The sequence below is a fragment of the Solea senegalensis genome, linkage group LG3 (genome assembly GCF_019176455.1).
Source record: "Solea senegalensis isolate Sse05_10M linkage group LG3, IFAPA_SoseM_1, whole genome shotgun sequence".
NCBI classification, from domain to species: Eukaryota; Metazoa; Chordata; class Actinopteri; order Pleuronectiformes; family Soleidae; genus Solea; species Solea senegalensis.
The window spans coordinates 28843076-28861046 of record NC_058023.1 but is presented as its reverse complement, the minus strand read 5'-3'; the positions used below and the strand labels follow the sequence as shown (position 1 = coordinate 28861046).

Sequence of the window (17971 nt, the reverse complement as noted above, 5' to 3'; positions counted from 1 at the left end):
TTACCTCACTGTCCGAGGAGCACATCCCACTGTATATTGGACTGTCGAGCTGCACTTGCCCTGAGAAAATTGAGTGCCGTAATCTCCCATAATCTTTACCAGCACCGAAGATGCCTGAGGTCAGGTGCTGAATACATATTACTGGAACAGACAAAATACTTACATTCTCCTGATCATCACAAACACAGGTCACACACACACACACACACATGCTGCTCATTATCTACGACTCACATGGCTCCACACACAAAATTACTAACACAGCCAAACAACGCCCCCAAATCACAGCTATTCCTCTTAGGACACAGCATTGATTCCATTCATTTGGACAGCCTAAAGAAAGCATTATCCTTAACCATAACCTGTAAACTAGGGATGCACCAACATGAAAATTGTTGGCCGATATGTCACCTAGCGGCCTCTCCGTATTCAGCGCAGCCCGGAACATTTCTCTATGTGCCACTTCATCCCCACATCCAAGTACTGACGGGAATCGAGCACAGTCGCGATGAAGTGCCGGGGATTCGAGTCAATGTCTCAGAGAGTTCATAATCTGCGCTGACTGCAGCCAAGTTTCGCTTTCCAGCACTTAATAGATGTTGTTCCACCGTGTACTCACATCTTCTTGAAACTGTTTTATTGGTGTTCCAAACTGATCTTGGACAGACTCTAAGCAGGAATAGACAGGCGTATGCTGGCCACAGTTTTTGCATGCATGTGTCATCACAACATCCTGTTTCCGGGTCATTTTGTTTCGGTGGCCGAATTTTCAGTGCATCTCTACTGTAAATGCCTAACCAACCCGAACCTTAACCTGACACTCCAAATCTTAGCTAATCTCAACCATCCAGCTACCATAGGGTACACCCTGGACAGTCCATCACAGGGCACCACCCAGAGACAAACAACCACCCACTCTCACACTTGCTGTCCATGTATGTGCCGAATTAACCAAATCCCCCATCTACATGTTTTTGGACAGTGGGAGGAAGCTGGAGTACCCAAAGCACACAAAGACCCTTGGTCAAACAGGGTTTAGAACTGGTGACCTTCTTGCTGTGAGGCAAAAACACTAACCACTACATCACTGTGTGTCCATAAACAAAACCAGTTTCGGCGGTGAGGCTGTGCCTCATTCAGACCAGGTTATGTTCCCCATGAGGGCTACTGGTCCTGATAAAGAAGCCAGAAAATGTCCTAAAGTGGTAAAAAATACAAGCACAGAGAGAGGGAGGGAGAGAGAGAGAGAGAGAGGGGGAGCTGTCTAGTCACTTGTAAATGGAACAGAGACAAACAGCAGAGCAGCAACATAAAATGTGCACGATAAACCATTAATCTCTGTGCACGCACGGGTGTGTGTGTGTGTGTGCATCTGGGTTTGTGTGTCTATATATATCTATATATCTCAATGTGAATGCTCACATCTGTGTGTGTATAGACTGTATGTCTACTTCCCAAGGTCACTGCTGAAAGGTAGTAGGGAAGGGAATTAACAAGACCAGTGGACAATGACGTTAGCTCTGCAAGGAACACTACTCTTAAAGGGACAGCTCAGGACACAGGCGTGACGGGAAAACTCGCCGATTCAAGATGTTTCATTCACTCGCTTCATGTATTCACAACTGGGGAAAAATTTGAGAAAGTGTGTGTTTTTGGAGGCAAAACAGATATAAACACACTATTGTGATGAATATTTCATAATAAGGGTGAAGAAGAAAAAAAGGAAGAAACGACTGCCTAAAGGAGAGTGATAAAGAGCAGAAACTACTCCCTACCCCCTGTAGTGCCTCGGCGCACACACACACACACACACACACACACACACACACACACACACACACACAGTCATGCAGTGTGGTGGTCCATGTTGCCTGCACTGACATTGAAAAAGAGCAGACACTATCTTGATACAATGCCACTGAGGATGTTTGGGGCAACAAAGGGCTTTTCATTGGTGAACTGAAGACATGGGACAACTTGAAATGAAGAGGACCTGCTGTGTCGCTGAGCACAGGCGACACGATCCAGACACACACCAGCAGCACACACACACACACACACACACACACACACACACACACACACACACACACACACACACACACACACAAACACAAACACAAACACTTCTTGATTTTCTAGTGGTCCTCAAAAGGCTTCAGTGTGCTGAGGGCTGGGATCGAGGCATCTGAACTACATCTGCTCCTATACAGTGAGAGGAAAAAGCGTCTTTTGTGTCGCCTTTGACTCTATAGTCTGCCACCTGCCTGACAGCAGTCATCTCCTACAGTCTATAAAGCTGCTCGGTACTTTCCATGCACAGTTAATATGAGCTACAGTTATAGCTGGACGACACCATTTGACAGGAGTACTGTTGCCGTGCCAGTGTACAAGCACTAGTGGGGAATCAAGTTATTAAATTAAGTATGTGCGCCCCCCATCAGTTCCCTCGTCAGTTCACTGTAAACTATGATTATGTGAACTTATTTCTTATCTGTAACACCTACTCCAGTTATTCCTTGTAATGTGGTCAAAACAAAAACAAACGTTTTGAAGAAAAAAGAAAAGGAATTGGCAACAGTGATGTTAGCGTCTCGGTTAAACAACCAACGCTCTGTGCTGAAAAATGATGTATAATCACGTTCATTTTTAAGGCAGTATTTTGAGTTTTACTCCTGTTTAAGTGCAGCCTGAATTATCAGTGTGTCAATGTCATCATCCCCTTTCTCCACTTCTAGGTTGCTATGCTAAAAAAGGGAGAAACAGAACGGAACACTTTTGTTGAGTCATTAAAAGCAGAGCACACTGATGCACGTGACAACATGAAATCAGCGAGCTGCAAAGTCAACGTCAAGCTGAGAGCTCAGTGCCGAGCTCTCCCTCTTCCTCTGTAAGGGGGGGGGTGCACTCAAGTGTTGCATCATTGTTTTGAGGACAACCTACAGCTGTGAGTCGCTCCGAACAAAACTGACTCTGCCGCTCGCTCAAGTGTGACTGACCGAAACCTGCCTCATTAAAGATAAGCAGCTTCAGCCATTGCACTTGAAAGAAGAATGAGTCAATAATTCTCTATCACTCCCCGAGGCTGTTATTAAAACAGAAATGGTCCTTGATAGGTTGAAGTTCCACACTACGGGCCTAATCGATGTTTCTCTTCGTGTGTGTGTGATTATGTGTGACTAACCTGAGAGTAGAAATTGGCCATATTTGTAGTTTCTATGTCCTTTTTCCCCAGTATTTCCATTTTGACTGGCACTGCGGGGAACTTGGTGGAGAAGTAGTCCAGGAAATCAGGCAGGTAGCTGGCGTCTCCGTGGACAATTGCCATGACGAAATGAGCTGCCTGGAAAGCACAGAAAATTGTCTTAATGTTCAAGGTTTTTTTTTTATGATGACGGGTGAATCTGATAAATATCAGCGCCGTACCTGGGATGAGTCCTCGCGGAACGCCAAGGTGACAAACTCTTCGGCAAATCTGTGCCTCTGGACCGTCGACAGAGTGGAGAGCTGTGAAGTGTAGGCATGGGCCACCAGCGCCCCTCCATTAGGCTGGTTCTCTATGTGGATGTACGAGGCGAATTCCAGACCGGCCAAACCGGGATGCACGCTCTCAGGCTGTTGTTTGGTTGTGGAAGTTAGCAGTTTCTTGGTGGCGGAGGAAGAAAGGGAGTCGGTAGTGTTGTGGAAAGAGGAGTTTAAGAGTGATTTTGAGGCGAGAGGATGAGGAGGAGGAGAGGGGGGCATGTGTGAGGTCTTGTTGTTGAGTGACGGGTGAACCGGTAGCGGCGTCTTGAAAGGAGACAGAGAGGAATTGTGCTTGAGATCTGAGGACAGGGAAGGTGAGGTGGAAAGCAGGCCGGCACAAACGGTTTGGCAGGAGCGGTGGTACATCTTCACTCGTTTGTGCTTCTCCCCCTCTTTGTGTTTCTTTTTCTTTTTCTTCTTCACTTTTTTGATTTGTAGCTCCTCCGCGTTGATCTTGGGTTTCTCTTTTTCATCTGGGCCATGACACAGAGAGAGAGAGAGAAAGAGGACAGAGTTATTATAGAGTTTTTGCTAAGAATCTACTTACTATATATAAAAATTGATGTAGTATAAAGTGGCAGATGGCCACCAGGGGGCGACTCCACAGGTTGCAAAAAAGATTGAGTGGAAGAGAAGATCTTTGAGAGAAGATCATCATATGTTTTTATGAGGATTTAGATTCCTATTTAAAACATTTGAGTTGACACCAGTGTGAATGGCAGCGGCAGGTATTGGTACTGGTTACAAAATATTTTCAGGTATTAATAATTTGCAAGCCGAAAGACAAGGTCCATTCTGCGTGCTCATGTGTTATGATAAACCAACAATACTGACTCAGGCTCTTATATGTAATGAGCAACTTTCTAATATAGTATGGCAAAAAGTGATCATGCTTGAATTCCTTCACTCAGATTATTGTATGCAGTCTTGTATAAAGGACCTAAACCTAAGTATCTTAACAGAAAATGACTTTGGTAGAAGTCACTTTTTATAATATTACTAAAGTAAAAGTCTTAAAGTATATGAATTTTACTGTAAAGGTGAGGAGAAAGGATTGAGCCATGGTGGATCAGTGGTAGGGTGAGTTGTCTTTCAACTGGAAGGGCGTGGGTTCGATTACTGGCTCTGCTCGTCTATACGTGTCCTTGAGCAAGATATTCAACCCCATGTGGCAGCGAAAGCTCATCACAGACCATTACAACTCTGCTTCTGATTTTATCTGGTAGTAACAAAGATAGTTAGAGGAAATGTAGTGCAATAAACGTAAAAGTTGCTAGAAATATAACAAAAAGTCAAGTACACATATGTGAATTACGTACTTAAGTACAGTAAAAGACAGTGCACATAAAAAAGGGAACTAACTATTTTTAGAAAGTGAGGACAGATGGGTGTATAATTTTCACAGATGATGTACAGTATAGCCCAATAAAAAGCTCTGCAATGAATAACTAAGCCAAGTCACATATCCAAACAGACACTGTGCATCGAAGGCCATCTGGAAAATCAAGACATGTCACTTTTGCACTTTTGTGTTATTATGTGTAATTGTCAGTGAGAGTGTGAGACTCAGAACCATCAATTTACAAAAATGTAAATAAGAGAGTATGTATGCGTTTATTGTGTGGTTGTGCATGATAGAGCCGCTGCTGCCTCAGCGTTACTCAAACATCTCTCTCACACACACGTATAAACATACACGTTCAGTCTAGTTTGTAACCCACACACGTTCAGTGCAACATGAGACAGGAACGAGAGACAGGATGAAAAACGGGGGGAGAGAGAGCGGGCGAGAGCACGAGCAAAAAAAGAGCGCAACAGAGAGAGAGAGAGAGAGAGAGAGAGAGAGAGAGATGGTATTTGCAGCACAATGCCAGAGCTACTAATCCAAAAGCTCTTTAACCCACATGTCACCCCTCCCCCGATGTCTCATACGCAAGTACACACATATTTATACAAGTTTATTCCCCAAACCTCAGCCCTTATCAATCCACAGAGAAGCAGCGCAATATGAAGAACATTTGTTGGATATTACTCTATAAAATACATGAAGAGATTAACACAAAACTATTTTACTAGTTCCTGCTTACCAACCCCAACATATGGGAACTGAACATTAACTGTATGTCCAACAATTGTAACAATATTACGCATACCAAATGATGAATTATAACAACACAGCTATTTGTACAGCAAGCCAAGACCTGATAATGATTAAATAGAGATTTTGCAATGTCAAACACATTTAAACATTTATGAAAAGCTATTCTACTATAAATGCAATGACAATCTGCCATTGTGAACACACATGACAGCTTAGCATGTGTATTACATAATATGAGTATAGGTTGTCTGTAAGGCTGAAACAATTACTCAATTACTAAATTAACAATCAACAATTTGGTTTGAGTGGTTTTTTTTTAAGAATTAAAAACAACTTTTACCAGGTTTTTCAGTTTCTTAAACGTAAGTATTTTCTGGTCCCTTTGCGCTACATAATGAAAGAAATCATTCAAACTGAATCATTTTTTTGTGGACAAAACGAGACACTTTATCAACATCATCATTTCCACGTTTGAGTAACACCGGTCAACATTTTCTGACATTTTATGGACCAAACGATTGCTCGATTAATCAAGAGAAGAATCGACAGATTAATCGATGATGAAAATAATCGTTAGCTGCAATCCTATTTGTCGTTTTTTTTATTGATTTTTTTTAAGCAGATGGCCTTGACTGATTTAACAAGGTCGAATAATTTTCCAGTTGAATACGAACACACACACCGAGAATCTGTAAGTTCTCTCTCGCTCTCTCCCTCTCTCTCTCCCCCCTCTCCTCATTCAATTGTAAACTTAACACTTCTCTCACTGATTAAATTGCCAACTTTGCCGCCCAATCTCTCTGTTCTCTCCTCCAAACATTTGCAAACACTGTGATTAAATGCAAATGTTCTTTGATTAAATGGCTCCATCTAACCATCGACTATTGTCAACCCATGCTCTGATCTAATTCAATATCTCGCCATGTCTCCCAGTGTATATTATCATAAACACAAGATTAAATACTATGATTACTCACAGGTCGACTGCAGACGCGCAAGTCTTTTTCTGAACTCTGCGAGCAGGGAGAGACTGAAATAGTGCGCCAAATAATCCATCTGTAATTTTCATCTGTAGCCACTCGCCATGGTATGAGGCCAAAGCCTTACTAAGACTTTGAAATGTCACAGTGTGGTCATGATACACCAGCACAAACACGGCAAGTCCAACTGGAGCTTAACAGCCAATCAGAATCAATCAAAATAAACACGGAGTTCCAGCACATATGTCACTGTGTGTGTGTCAGTGTGAGTGTGTGTCTATAAAGGTCAGGTTTTACAGAGAAAAACTCTGCTGCTAACAAATGGAGAGCTGCAGTTCAGTGGTTGAGCTCAGATAACACACACACACACACAGATCGAAAGAGAGGATGGAGATTACATCACACTGCTCTGTGAATAATACACTCCTGTCAAAAGGTGAACAATGAAAACCTCCACTATATCCCGAAAATGTTCACAGCAGCAGACAGACACGTGGTTGAAGCAATGAAAAAAGATTCTCCAAATGTTCCCACAAATATTGCTACTTTTGGTTGGAATACAAGAGTTGTGACAATAAACATTTGCAGAAGAGACTGTTTTTCTGTTTACACTGAATCAAATGAGCTTAGTGCCGAGTCTGATGTGCGTTGGCGTTGCGGAATCAGACACGCGACACCATTTCCTCCTTTAAACAGTCCTATGTAAAATGAGGCTGTTGACAAAGTAAACACGGACAGGCTACGTTGCCCCTTGCTCGCCTCTCAACTTCTCTTGTCACAAATCCCGGCGACCAGATGTAAACCACAAACATTGCCACAGGGGTCATACTAAATAAACACGCCCCACCCCAACCAACCCCGAGCCAAATTTCTTCACCCACTGAGCAACACAGTGCAAAGGTCACGCTAATGCCAGGGATCAAATTCCCAAAGGAAAATAATAGTTACAGCCAGTGTCACACTGTCCACATACTTCTCTGTAATGGGGCTTTTAATGGCTATGACAACGGTAGGACGTGATTTAACACACCGAGTGTCAGTTGGACCAAAATGTAATATGAAGACACCACTATAGTCTCTGTGAAGTTGTCATCGTACCCGTTTTTAGAATGTGTTGTATTTAGTCATAAAGTGACCCAGATTTGTCCTCAGAGTTTCAGGAAAATTCTAGCTTCACTGATAACAATAATAGAGGCAGGATATCCACTGTTTACTGTGAATTTAGGGCATACAAACTCTCTTTACTTAAGCTTTTATTGAAGGTTTTTTTTCCTTTACATAAGCGTAAAACTAACATATAGACTAATAAGTACAGAAATAAACATGTGGGTGTAACATTCTGTTTTTCCCGTGGTCTCAGTCACAGTTCCATTTTAACCATTTTTCTTCAAACTGAGCTTCCTGTAGTCTTAGGGGGTGTGTCATCTTTTCCAGTATGTAACTCTGTTTAGGTTTTGAGCTTGTTTTTTCTCCTTTTACACCACCAACCATCCACCAAACGGTAACAGAGCTGGTGGCACTTCTACAGAGCTACGGGTCGGAAATAGTTTAGAAATTGGGGCTGATTTAGAAAAATGCAGACGCAGAGAGCAATTTAACCCTCTTATGACCATCATGATATTCAGGCCGCCTGGATTTCTGTTGATTTTATGGCTGTAGAATTGTCAAAAAATGGTTCAATAAGTGAGTGCTTCTCCCTTTTTCCAAAATAACTTTCACTTTTAATATCTGGCAGTTATTCAACCGTTTAGGAATCACGGTAATGAGAAGCTGACGCCACAAATGTGTGAATCTTGTCTGTGATTGGACGATCGTTCCATGGAAGTCCAGAGGCGCTACCGTAATGACAAGTATATGGGCGCAAAGCTCTATTTCTCTGCTTCCCGGTATCAATCCATCCATCTTCTACCCCTTTATCCTCCACATGATCGCGCAGCGTGCTGTGCCAATCTCAGCTGACATATGGTGAAAAGTGGGGTCACACCCTGGCCAGATCGCCAGTCCATAGTGCTTTTCATTTTCTACATATCACAAACGGTCTAGGAGTTACGATAATGAGAAGTACGCATCCTGTCAGCGACGACAGGATGGTCACAGGAGGGTTAAAGACAGATTACCAGGTAAGCATGTAAGCTTCAGCCAACCCACTTTCTCTCTTTCTCTCTCTCTCACTATAATGTCGCCTCATTATGTGATTATTCGCCGCTCAGAACAGACACACTTTCAATCTCTGCCTGTGGCTGACACCTGAAAATGAACCAAAATAAAAGTCTGTAAAAATGTAAAACTGATTATGTAACACAGGATATACTGTAAGTGTAGGTCTGTTGTGTTGGATCGCTGTACCCGTTTTGAACGGCAATTCACAGTTTTGCAAGTAATTTGTTAGTATTCACGTCTCCAAAAGTCGCTCGGTTTGCAGTTACGAGATTTCACCAACCTTTAATCGGCTGCTGGACTTCTCCATTCTCCCTCTTGATCTCGTTCATCATTTTGTGCTTCTTCTTCCCCTTTTCCCTCGCTTTGTCTTTGACCTTCTTCTCCTCTCGCTCCTCTCGGTCCCGCTCCTTTGCCTTGTCCTTGGTGGAGTTTTCTTTGAGAGAGATAGTGAGTGAGAGAGAGTGAGTGAGTGAGTGAGTGAGAGGATTTAGGTCTCAATGGTGGGAAAGCACGAGCACACAGATGTGGTCGCTCTCAAATGTGCACACTTGCGACTTTCCAATTTACTTCTCTGACCTCGTACCCATCGCTTTGACTTTTACGTCTCCGCGTCAGTCTTACTTCCCCCGGTGCAACAAATACATCTCTCTCTTTACAGCCTCCAGTGTCACATCTCATGTTTTTTACAGCCGTGTAATGACCTTTGAAAGAGTGCAGCTCTGCAATGACTTCAAAGTTTCATCTTAACCAGATACGTCTCATAATACCCCTTAACTCACTCGTGTCTCTCATGCATAAGCAGCAAGAATACACTTCATTCCTAGAATCCTGCTTGAATCATTTTCATTTCCTCTTACAGAACTTTTCCCAAGTGTTGGTTTCAAATGTAATCAATGTTTTATGTCAATAATTCATGTAATTAACTGGTAAAAGCCTGTGTTTGTCCTATTTCATATCAACATGTCTGCTGTGAAAAAGACATTTTATGCCTGGTTTATTTGAGACATGCTTGAGCATTACATACACATGTATCAGTTAAACTCATTGATAGTTTTCTAATATATAAGATCAACTGTCAATCCAAAAGTGTTTGACAGACCATATCAACAATAAATATACTATGACACATATCCGCAGTTGTTGGGAGTGCCGTCTGAAAGGCAACTGGACACAAACACATTCACTTTCTGAAAAGCTAAATCTCTCATCTCCGACCGAGCTAAGAGATTTTTGAAACTTTTTTTATCATTCGCCTTCTTTGATTCTTTATTTCCTTTCATTTGCCCATAAAGAAATAAAAAGAAAAGCCTTTATTATTATTTTTTTCCTCCCCACATTTGTTCCTTTGCACTTTTTCTTTCCCTCTCTGCAAAGAACTTTTTTTTTTTTGCTTTGAACTCTGTCAGATCCATCTTAAAAAGGAAGCTGTGTTTTTCAGCCTGTTCACTCTCCTGTGGGTGTGAGAGGGAAAGTGAACACAGTGGGGTTGGACTCACAGTTTGCAGGATTAAAGGAGGAAAGCTTTGAAAGTTACAAAAAAAAAAAGGCTTACATGAGCAGCAGGGAAAATTAGAATTACATCGATATGCTCCACTTAAATAGAAATAAAAACCTGGACATTTCAGATTGTAGCAGCTTGGTTTTCTTTGTTTCTGAACTTGCCGCTCATACTCGTGTGATTAGGCACAGAAAGTTAACAAAACCATTTTAAGAACGATGCTAAATAAAAGCAGTTCCACAGGAAAGTGCCAGATTCATAAAAACATGTCACGGCACTAACATTCATAAACTTAGAAGTTGACAGGTAAAGTAAATTAGGCCAGATGCCTGGTGTAGCTGTGAAGTTCCAGTGTGGGATCTCTATCACCCCCTGTGGACGTCTGAGTAATTACCACAACACTGCCATCCTGATTTGACCTAGTTTTTCTCCGCCACCCTCCCCAGTCACACAGAACTGGGGCCAACTTTTTGAACAGTACTTTAGTAAGTTATGTGTTGATTATCCGTTTGTTTAACGTAACACTATTTGTGCAGGCACCCAGGCAGGCAGTTGTTAGCGGACCGGACAATCACGTTCAACCTTGCAAATGCTTGTTGTCCATCTTAATTTAGAATCTAGAATCCATTTTTGAAGCTTCTTTTAGGCACTTTCACTAAAGTGCGACACTACACCAAAATCGGAGACGCTATATACATTACAATGTAATGTACGCAAAGAGATGCAGACAGATCGGACCAAGCCAGGGGAAATAAAAAAAAGAAAAGAAAATGTTATCATAAAGAACTCGGCAACGGTCTCCACAGACACAAAAGCAACTTGTGTGAGTCTGACAACACACATTTCTGCATTGTTTTGGAAACTGAATATTATAACCAAGTTGGTTTTGCCACCATTCCTGAGTCAAACAAAAGTGACAGCAAGACTTATAGGGGATCAAACATGAGCAAATTAGGTCTTGTTTTTATTACACGGTACAATCAGTTTTTGTACCTTATTGGAATATTTAAGCAGGAAGGACAGTTTTTCTTTTAGCAGCACGCTAATGAAGACAGTGACAGATGATACTGCAGTAGTTACACGGGCTGAACCACATCTTAGGGGTCACAAGTTTAAAAACAAAACAAAACCCGTAAAGCCACGATGACTCTAACAGCCCAGCACATCAAACAAAACCAAAGATGTAAATGAATCAGAAATTCAAAAAAAAAAAAAAAAGCTGTGAAACTGAAACTGTTTTTTACCGCTTGTTTTCTAACTTTGGTGCAGCTTTCGGGGGGAACACAGCAGGTGGTTTTCACTGAATGTGTTTGTCTCGATGATCACAGAGGAGACACAAGATAGAGAGCTGCAGGCGGTGTGTTAACTTTAACTACACCAGTCTAACTTTTTAGAAGTGTGGAGGAGAATCACTAATTATTGGAAAATCAATGGGTTGCTTGCTTTTTTTTTGGTAATGTAAGCCGCAAACCCGAAAAACCTCTTGTGAAATTAACTTTAATTAGTGTGTGTATGAACTAGTTGTAACCTGAGGCAGCACACTATAGCCTGGCCAAGTTTAAATGTGTGCTTGCAATATGATAAGACTGGCGATCTGTCTTGAACGCTCCCTGCTTCTTGCCAAAATGCACGCTGCGACTCCAAACAGGAAGCAAACAGCACAGAACGTGCAAGAAAGAGCTGTACTAAACGCAGATCTTACAAAATGTCTTAGAAAAATGTAATTTCTCATGATTAATATAATATCCTACATTCTGAGTATCTAACTTTCAACTTTCTGTCAGATTTTCCTCATACAGATGATTAAACTGAATATTTCAAAATGTGCTCCTGAGGAAGAAACTCAAGGATTCTAAGATTAGACACGGTGAGATCAGCTCGCCGCTCTGAAAATCAGTGCTCTCATGTGTACAAAATGCCGGACGCTGACTGAGTCTGTATCTCTATAAAAGAGAACAGGTACATGCAGGCCTTCGACGTGAATATTTTAAAGGATCAAAGCTAAAGTGTGAAGACAAATGATATCACATTTATTACCAATGTACATTAAAGAGAGGATGATGTGGAGGGGAAAAGGTAGCTCTTCAGATTTGAATAATGCTGCAAACATAAAATGGTCAAGTTCACACACACACTTCACCATTTTGAGTGATCTCCAACAGTATCTGCAAGAAAAATAGGGAATCTGACAAGTGTTCAGTAGTTTAATCGAGTGTCGATTACAGCTAAGATTAGATTTCTCTAAGTTTTCTCCCCTCACTGCACTCGGCTGCAGAAATGTATTGCCAGACGTATTCAGGCATTCTGTCGGCAAATAGCATTTACATGCACCCAAATAACCTAATTAAAGCAAGAGGAACCCGACTTCCCCTAATACCCCGGTTCTATTTGTCTTTTTAATCATCAAAAGCAACAGAAGATGGTGATTAAAAGACTATCATGTATTCCAGCTCCATTAATTGACGTATGGTCACTTTTACTGCTCAGCTCGAGTAAGATTATCCACCACATGCACTGCTGAATATTACGTAGACCCCAGAGAGAGTAGTCACTATTACACATTACAGTAGCTACTGTGTTAAAATCCATCTGTGCTAATAATTAGGAGGGGTGCATTTTATACAATACAAAGTTAACATGTGTGTAACTGCAAAACTTTAACACTTGAGGCTGAGTATGGCAACAACATCTTGAGCCTGTGGTTCAGTCGTATCTGTTGTCCAGTAATTTGTTGTCTACTTAACGGTTCCTTCTCTTGGCCTCCTGTTGGACTCATGTCTCTTATTTCAGTAGCAGATGAAGTCCCCTCTCTCCTACGCTGTGACGTCAAGTCACTTTTATTTATTATAGCCCAACAACAAACTCTCACAGCAAGTGAGGGGGGAAAATACGTTTAACATAGAGGGAAAAACAGAGAAAATTCAGGTTAGAAAACAGGGGAGAGATCCCTCTTCCAGGACAGACAGGACATGCAGTGATGATGATGTGATACTTTTTGGATTCCTGTAGGAAAATTCCTTCCCTGCAGGAAGGTCAGAGCAGTTGGACTACTCAGCTGCAGCAGAACTCTCTCTCTGTGACTCAAGGACACACTTCCCCAGTACTGTGCCTCAGAGTCGTCGTGTCCTTAACGCAGCCTGTCTCACCACTGGTTCAGTCTACCTGACACTCAATACCCGAGAAAAAAAACTGTGCCTGTGATTAATGTGCATTAACACTCATTCGAACACTTCCTCATCTTCATGTTCAAAACTGCTCAGTGTAATTACAACCTCCTGCCATTAGCCAGCCGGCAGCTCTACACTGAAGCAAACAAGAGATTCATTGCTTTTGCTCGTGGTCACCTCTGAGGTAATGTTGAAGGAGAGCTTTTATATTTATGTTACTTAATGCTAATTCTTGCTGCGTTTACCCTAGTGGAGCTTAAAATAACTGTTCTTGAAGATAATATATTGCCTTTCCGTGTGTTTTGCTTTGCCTCGCATAAAACATAAACTGTAGAAATACAAATAAAAACCTATTACAACAATAAAACTAAACCCCCATCCTTAGTGTTGTGAGTGCTCAATGCTCATTTGTGAGTCTTCAGTTGTTTTGAACCCCTTCTAAGGCACTCTATGTCTGGCATTCTTTTTCTGGCTTGAAGAAAATAAAACTGACATCCAGCAAATCCCATTCACCAGACAGTGCTTTTGTTTTTTACAGCTAAGAGCCAGCAACGCATTCCGTGCTGGTGTTTCTCGCCCGCTACAGGGGCTGTTCAGAATGTGTCGTGACCCCTTAAACTACCCGACTGGAAGAGGATGACATCATGCACTCGCAGATGTGTGTGTCCACTCAGTGATTCTGCTCACGTTGGAAACATCAACAGACAGATGCCTCGACACGGTGGCAAACACAAGTTTTTGACATTGCTCTGAGGTGACAAATGGCAAAACGGCGCCACAAAAACACGAGATTGATGAAGGAAGCGTGGCGCACTAATGAGACAGTTGTAAAAACAGACATTTGTGGTTGTGACAACCAGTGAGAGGAACGCTATATTTGTGCCACAGGAGCTAATAAAATTTGTTTGTGTTATAAAAAGAATAATCTGATTAAAGGCTTGAAGTCTATGGTCATACACAGCTTTCTATTCAATTATACTGTGAAGCAAAGAAATCAATTCAGCTCTTTTATGCTGCATGGCTTATTTTCCCTTGCTGAACCGAACGTACTTCAAATCATTACAATTATTGCAATAATGTTGTGAATGGCAGTAATTGCAGGATAAATCTTTTCGAGGGACAATAATATAGCGGCAACTAATTAATTAATCAAGAAATTATAGTTTTCTCAATTAAGCAAGTACTTGTTGTCTGAAAATGTCAGAGAATGTTGATCGGCGTTTACCAAAGCTGGAATGTCTTGTTTTGTCCACAAACCAAAATGTTTCAGAAAATATTCACATTTAAGAAGCTACAAAAAATTCAGAAAGCTTGTTTTGTTTTAATTGTTGAAAAAACACTCAAACTTATTATCATAATATTTCAAAATTAATTCAGTTTTCGGTTAATAATCGTTGCAGCCCTAGTCAACAATGTATATATTTACTGAGTAGTGTCCAGGGAGCAAAGAAAGTAGGAAATAATCCCATTAAAAAACAGAAACCAGAAAAACAAAAACAACTAACTGATGGTGATGTGCTTCAGTCGAGTATTAATGGAATTAAGTGTTGCCGTCCTAGTGAGAACATGCTGTGTTAATGCATCATTCTCTGCATGCACAACTGAAAACATAAGACTACCAATAAGCGACTAAGCCTCCATGTCTGTTTCCAATAAATTGCATGTTTGAGTTAATTTTTTTTTTACTTGATTTTGTTCACAAAATTAAACATATATATGTAATGCTCCAATAGTTTTCATAAGTTTTAGTTTTTATTTTGTTGCTTTTGAAATTAGCTAGGTTTAATTCGTTTTTAGAGTGGGTTTGCTAGTTTCAATTACTTTTTATTTTTGTAAATGCTTAGTTTTATTTGGGTTTTTTTTTTTAATATGGAGTATTTGCCAGGTGCAAGCTATAACATATAATATTATGACTTCATTATTTTAAAGATTTTAAATTCAGTAACTTCAGTATAGCTCTAATACTCCGTAGGACCAAAAGGTTTATACATGAAATAAATGTACAAGGATGAAAACTAAGCACATTTTCACCACAAAAGTTTTTATTTTTAGTTAGCGAAAATGTTTTTTCAATTTCAGTTGTAGTTAACTAGAATAAGCTTGATTCTTATAGCCGCCTCTGTATATTTTAATATAGTCCAAAAAAACAGCCTCAATGCTCTGTGTTCTAAGGGTTAAATACTACAGTGTAATGCTGCGTGTTGCAAAAACACATTGGTGGCGACGTGGTGGAGTGAATGCACAATTGTGTGCATGTGTGATTGTCAACAAGCTCAGTGCGTTCCGTTTCCCACACAGCCTGAGGCTACAGAAGGGGGCGTGGTGCTCCACCAAAACAACACTCACACTATAATGGCGGGCGGCTGTCATATTGTTATGACAACGGCGTGTAGTTTCTGCTCCGAGTGTGATATGAAATAATTAAATATGCGTCCAGTTTACGTAATAACCGACAACGCAGCGCAATGGTTTCGACGACACCGCACAGATTAGCGCTTTAATTTCCCCCATTTATGACATGTTAGTTTGGATATACATCGAAATATATATAAAAGCTAACAGTGTATGAAATGCGCTATGTTTTCATCAATAGCACGTTACAGTTCCGCAGCAGCACGAGAGCAGTTGTTACAAGCTGGTCGCGAGACTGCCGCTCTGGTTCAGTCCAGCTCGAGGGTTCACGAGCGGGTGAACGAGCCACACAACCCCACGCAAAACAGTCACTAAACTGGGCTTTAACGCCTCCAAACTCACCGTTAACGAGGACAAATGTGGTTAATTAACAGCACGTCAGTATTCTGTGGCGTACTCGGCGTTACAGAGAGCGCACTTCTTCCGAAATCCGGACCGTCCGAGACGAATTAGGAAGCAGACACGACTGCGTGCACATGTTTACGTCCCGAGAGACTGGATCCACTTTAGCTGGACAAGGAGGTAAACTCCTGCCCACTCATGACAAACAAAAACACCACACTAACTTTATCAATCCACGCCGCAGTTTTAGTGTATTTTAAGCAAATAAAACAGAGTTGAATGGCCTACCTTTGGGTGGCAGCGTGACCTCTCCATTCTCCCTCTTCACTGCAGAAATGTAATTAAATTTGCTAATAGCGTTCGTGTTGTTGTTGTTGTTGTTGCTAACGTTACTCGCGGGTGCGGAGGTCAACACCAGTTTATGCTTCTTTTTCTCGTCTTCGCCTCCTTTGCCCGTCTTGTCCCTGTCCTTCTCCCGCTGCTTGTCTTTACTTGGTTTCTTGGGGGTGGACGAAGGCGCTTTGTGGAGGAAGAAATCGCTCTGTTTTAGGACTTTTGTCGGTGTTTGAGTCCCACCAGTACTGAAGCCCCACACAGCCGTGCCGCCGCTGCTGCCGTAACTCTGCTGCTGTTTCGGGGGCTGCTGGAGTTTCTCTTTCCCGCTACCGTTGCCTCCCACTCCGCTGAGTTTCTTGGGCTTCACACTCTTCTCATCGATTCGGACCTTCTTGGGCGGCGGCGGTGGCGGGTCGGAATCCTGCGAAGACTGGGAGCGGTTATCGGGGGCTCCCTTCGCCTCGGTCGGCTTGACGTGCGGGCTTTTCACAGGCGCGACCGTGGGGGCTACCGCAGTAGCCGCAGCTCCAGTGAGGGAAGCTGAGCCCAGTGAGTCAGCCATCTTGAGGCGTCTATTTACTCTCTTCCCCCAACGGTCGTCGCTGCTGTTTCTGTGCGACTCGCAGGCGGACTAGCAAGGGGGCGGGATTCAGGTTTGATTGACAGGCGGTCACTGGCGGGCGGGGCCAAGGCGTGATTGACAGGTCGAGAGGGAAAAACGAGAGGCGGTGCTTAGCTGCTGTTTTTGTAGCCTGCAGATAGTGTATTTAAAGGTCCAGTGTGTAAGGGTTCAGCTTCTTTGATGGAAATAAGATATTGTTTATTTTTTCCGCTGGTTTGATTCACATTAATAAAGGCTTGGACCAAAGTTAATAGAGAAAAATCAGGAATTTTACATCATGGCACACAGGACTTGTTGAGTACACTGTTGCCTCCAAGATTGTTATCTGATTTTCTCTATGGACTTTGGTGCTATGGAGTGAGTGGTTTCCAACTTCAGTGCCCAGCTAGAAAATACTGTCAATAATGGCAAGATCGATAAAGATCAAGTTAAAAACATCTAATGTCCACCACTTGATTTTTTTAATCAAGTTTTATCAAAACACTCCACTCATTTGTTTATTTTTACACATTAACTTTTGTGTTGCGGCGCACACACACACACACACACACACTGACTCACAGAATGTGGAGAATTTTGCAGCGGCTGGTTTTGCTGAGATGAAAACGTCCACAAACAGATAATCCTATCAGAATTACATCCTTATACGGTGTCTTGAATCCTCAGGTACTGTGTGAACACTTCTTAAACTCACAGTTCAGCCTGTCAGCCAAGTGGGAATGCTTAGAAGGAGGGCTGTGTGACATTAAACATGATAACGCAATTAAATGTTATGTGTGTGCAGCGGCAGCAGAAGGCCTGAAAGTTGGTGTGTGGGGAAGTCAACGT

At 41.9% G+C, this 17971-nt stretch overlaps 1 protein-coding gene across 1 annotated transcript in view; it reads right to left on the bottom strand.

Moving 5' to 3' along the window:
- LOC122766239 (lysine-specific demethylase RSBN1L-like) overlaps positions 1-17170 on the bottom strand; it is a 33738-nt gene extending 16568 nt beyond the window's left edge. The window contains exons 1-4 of the mRNA XM_044020941.1: positions 16474-17170; positions 9047-9199; positions 3427-3998; positions 3185-3343 (exon numbers count right to left, since the gene is read on the bottom strand). Coding sequence (XP_043876876.1) covers positions 3185-3343; positions 3427-3998; positions 9047-9199; positions 16474-17083 — 1494 coding nt within the window. The 5' untranslated portion in view covers positions 17084-17170. The remainder of the gene's footprint in view (positions 1-3184; positions 3344-3426; positions 3999-9046; positions 9200-16473) is intronic.
- Positions 17171-17971: the final 801 nt, after the last annotated feature.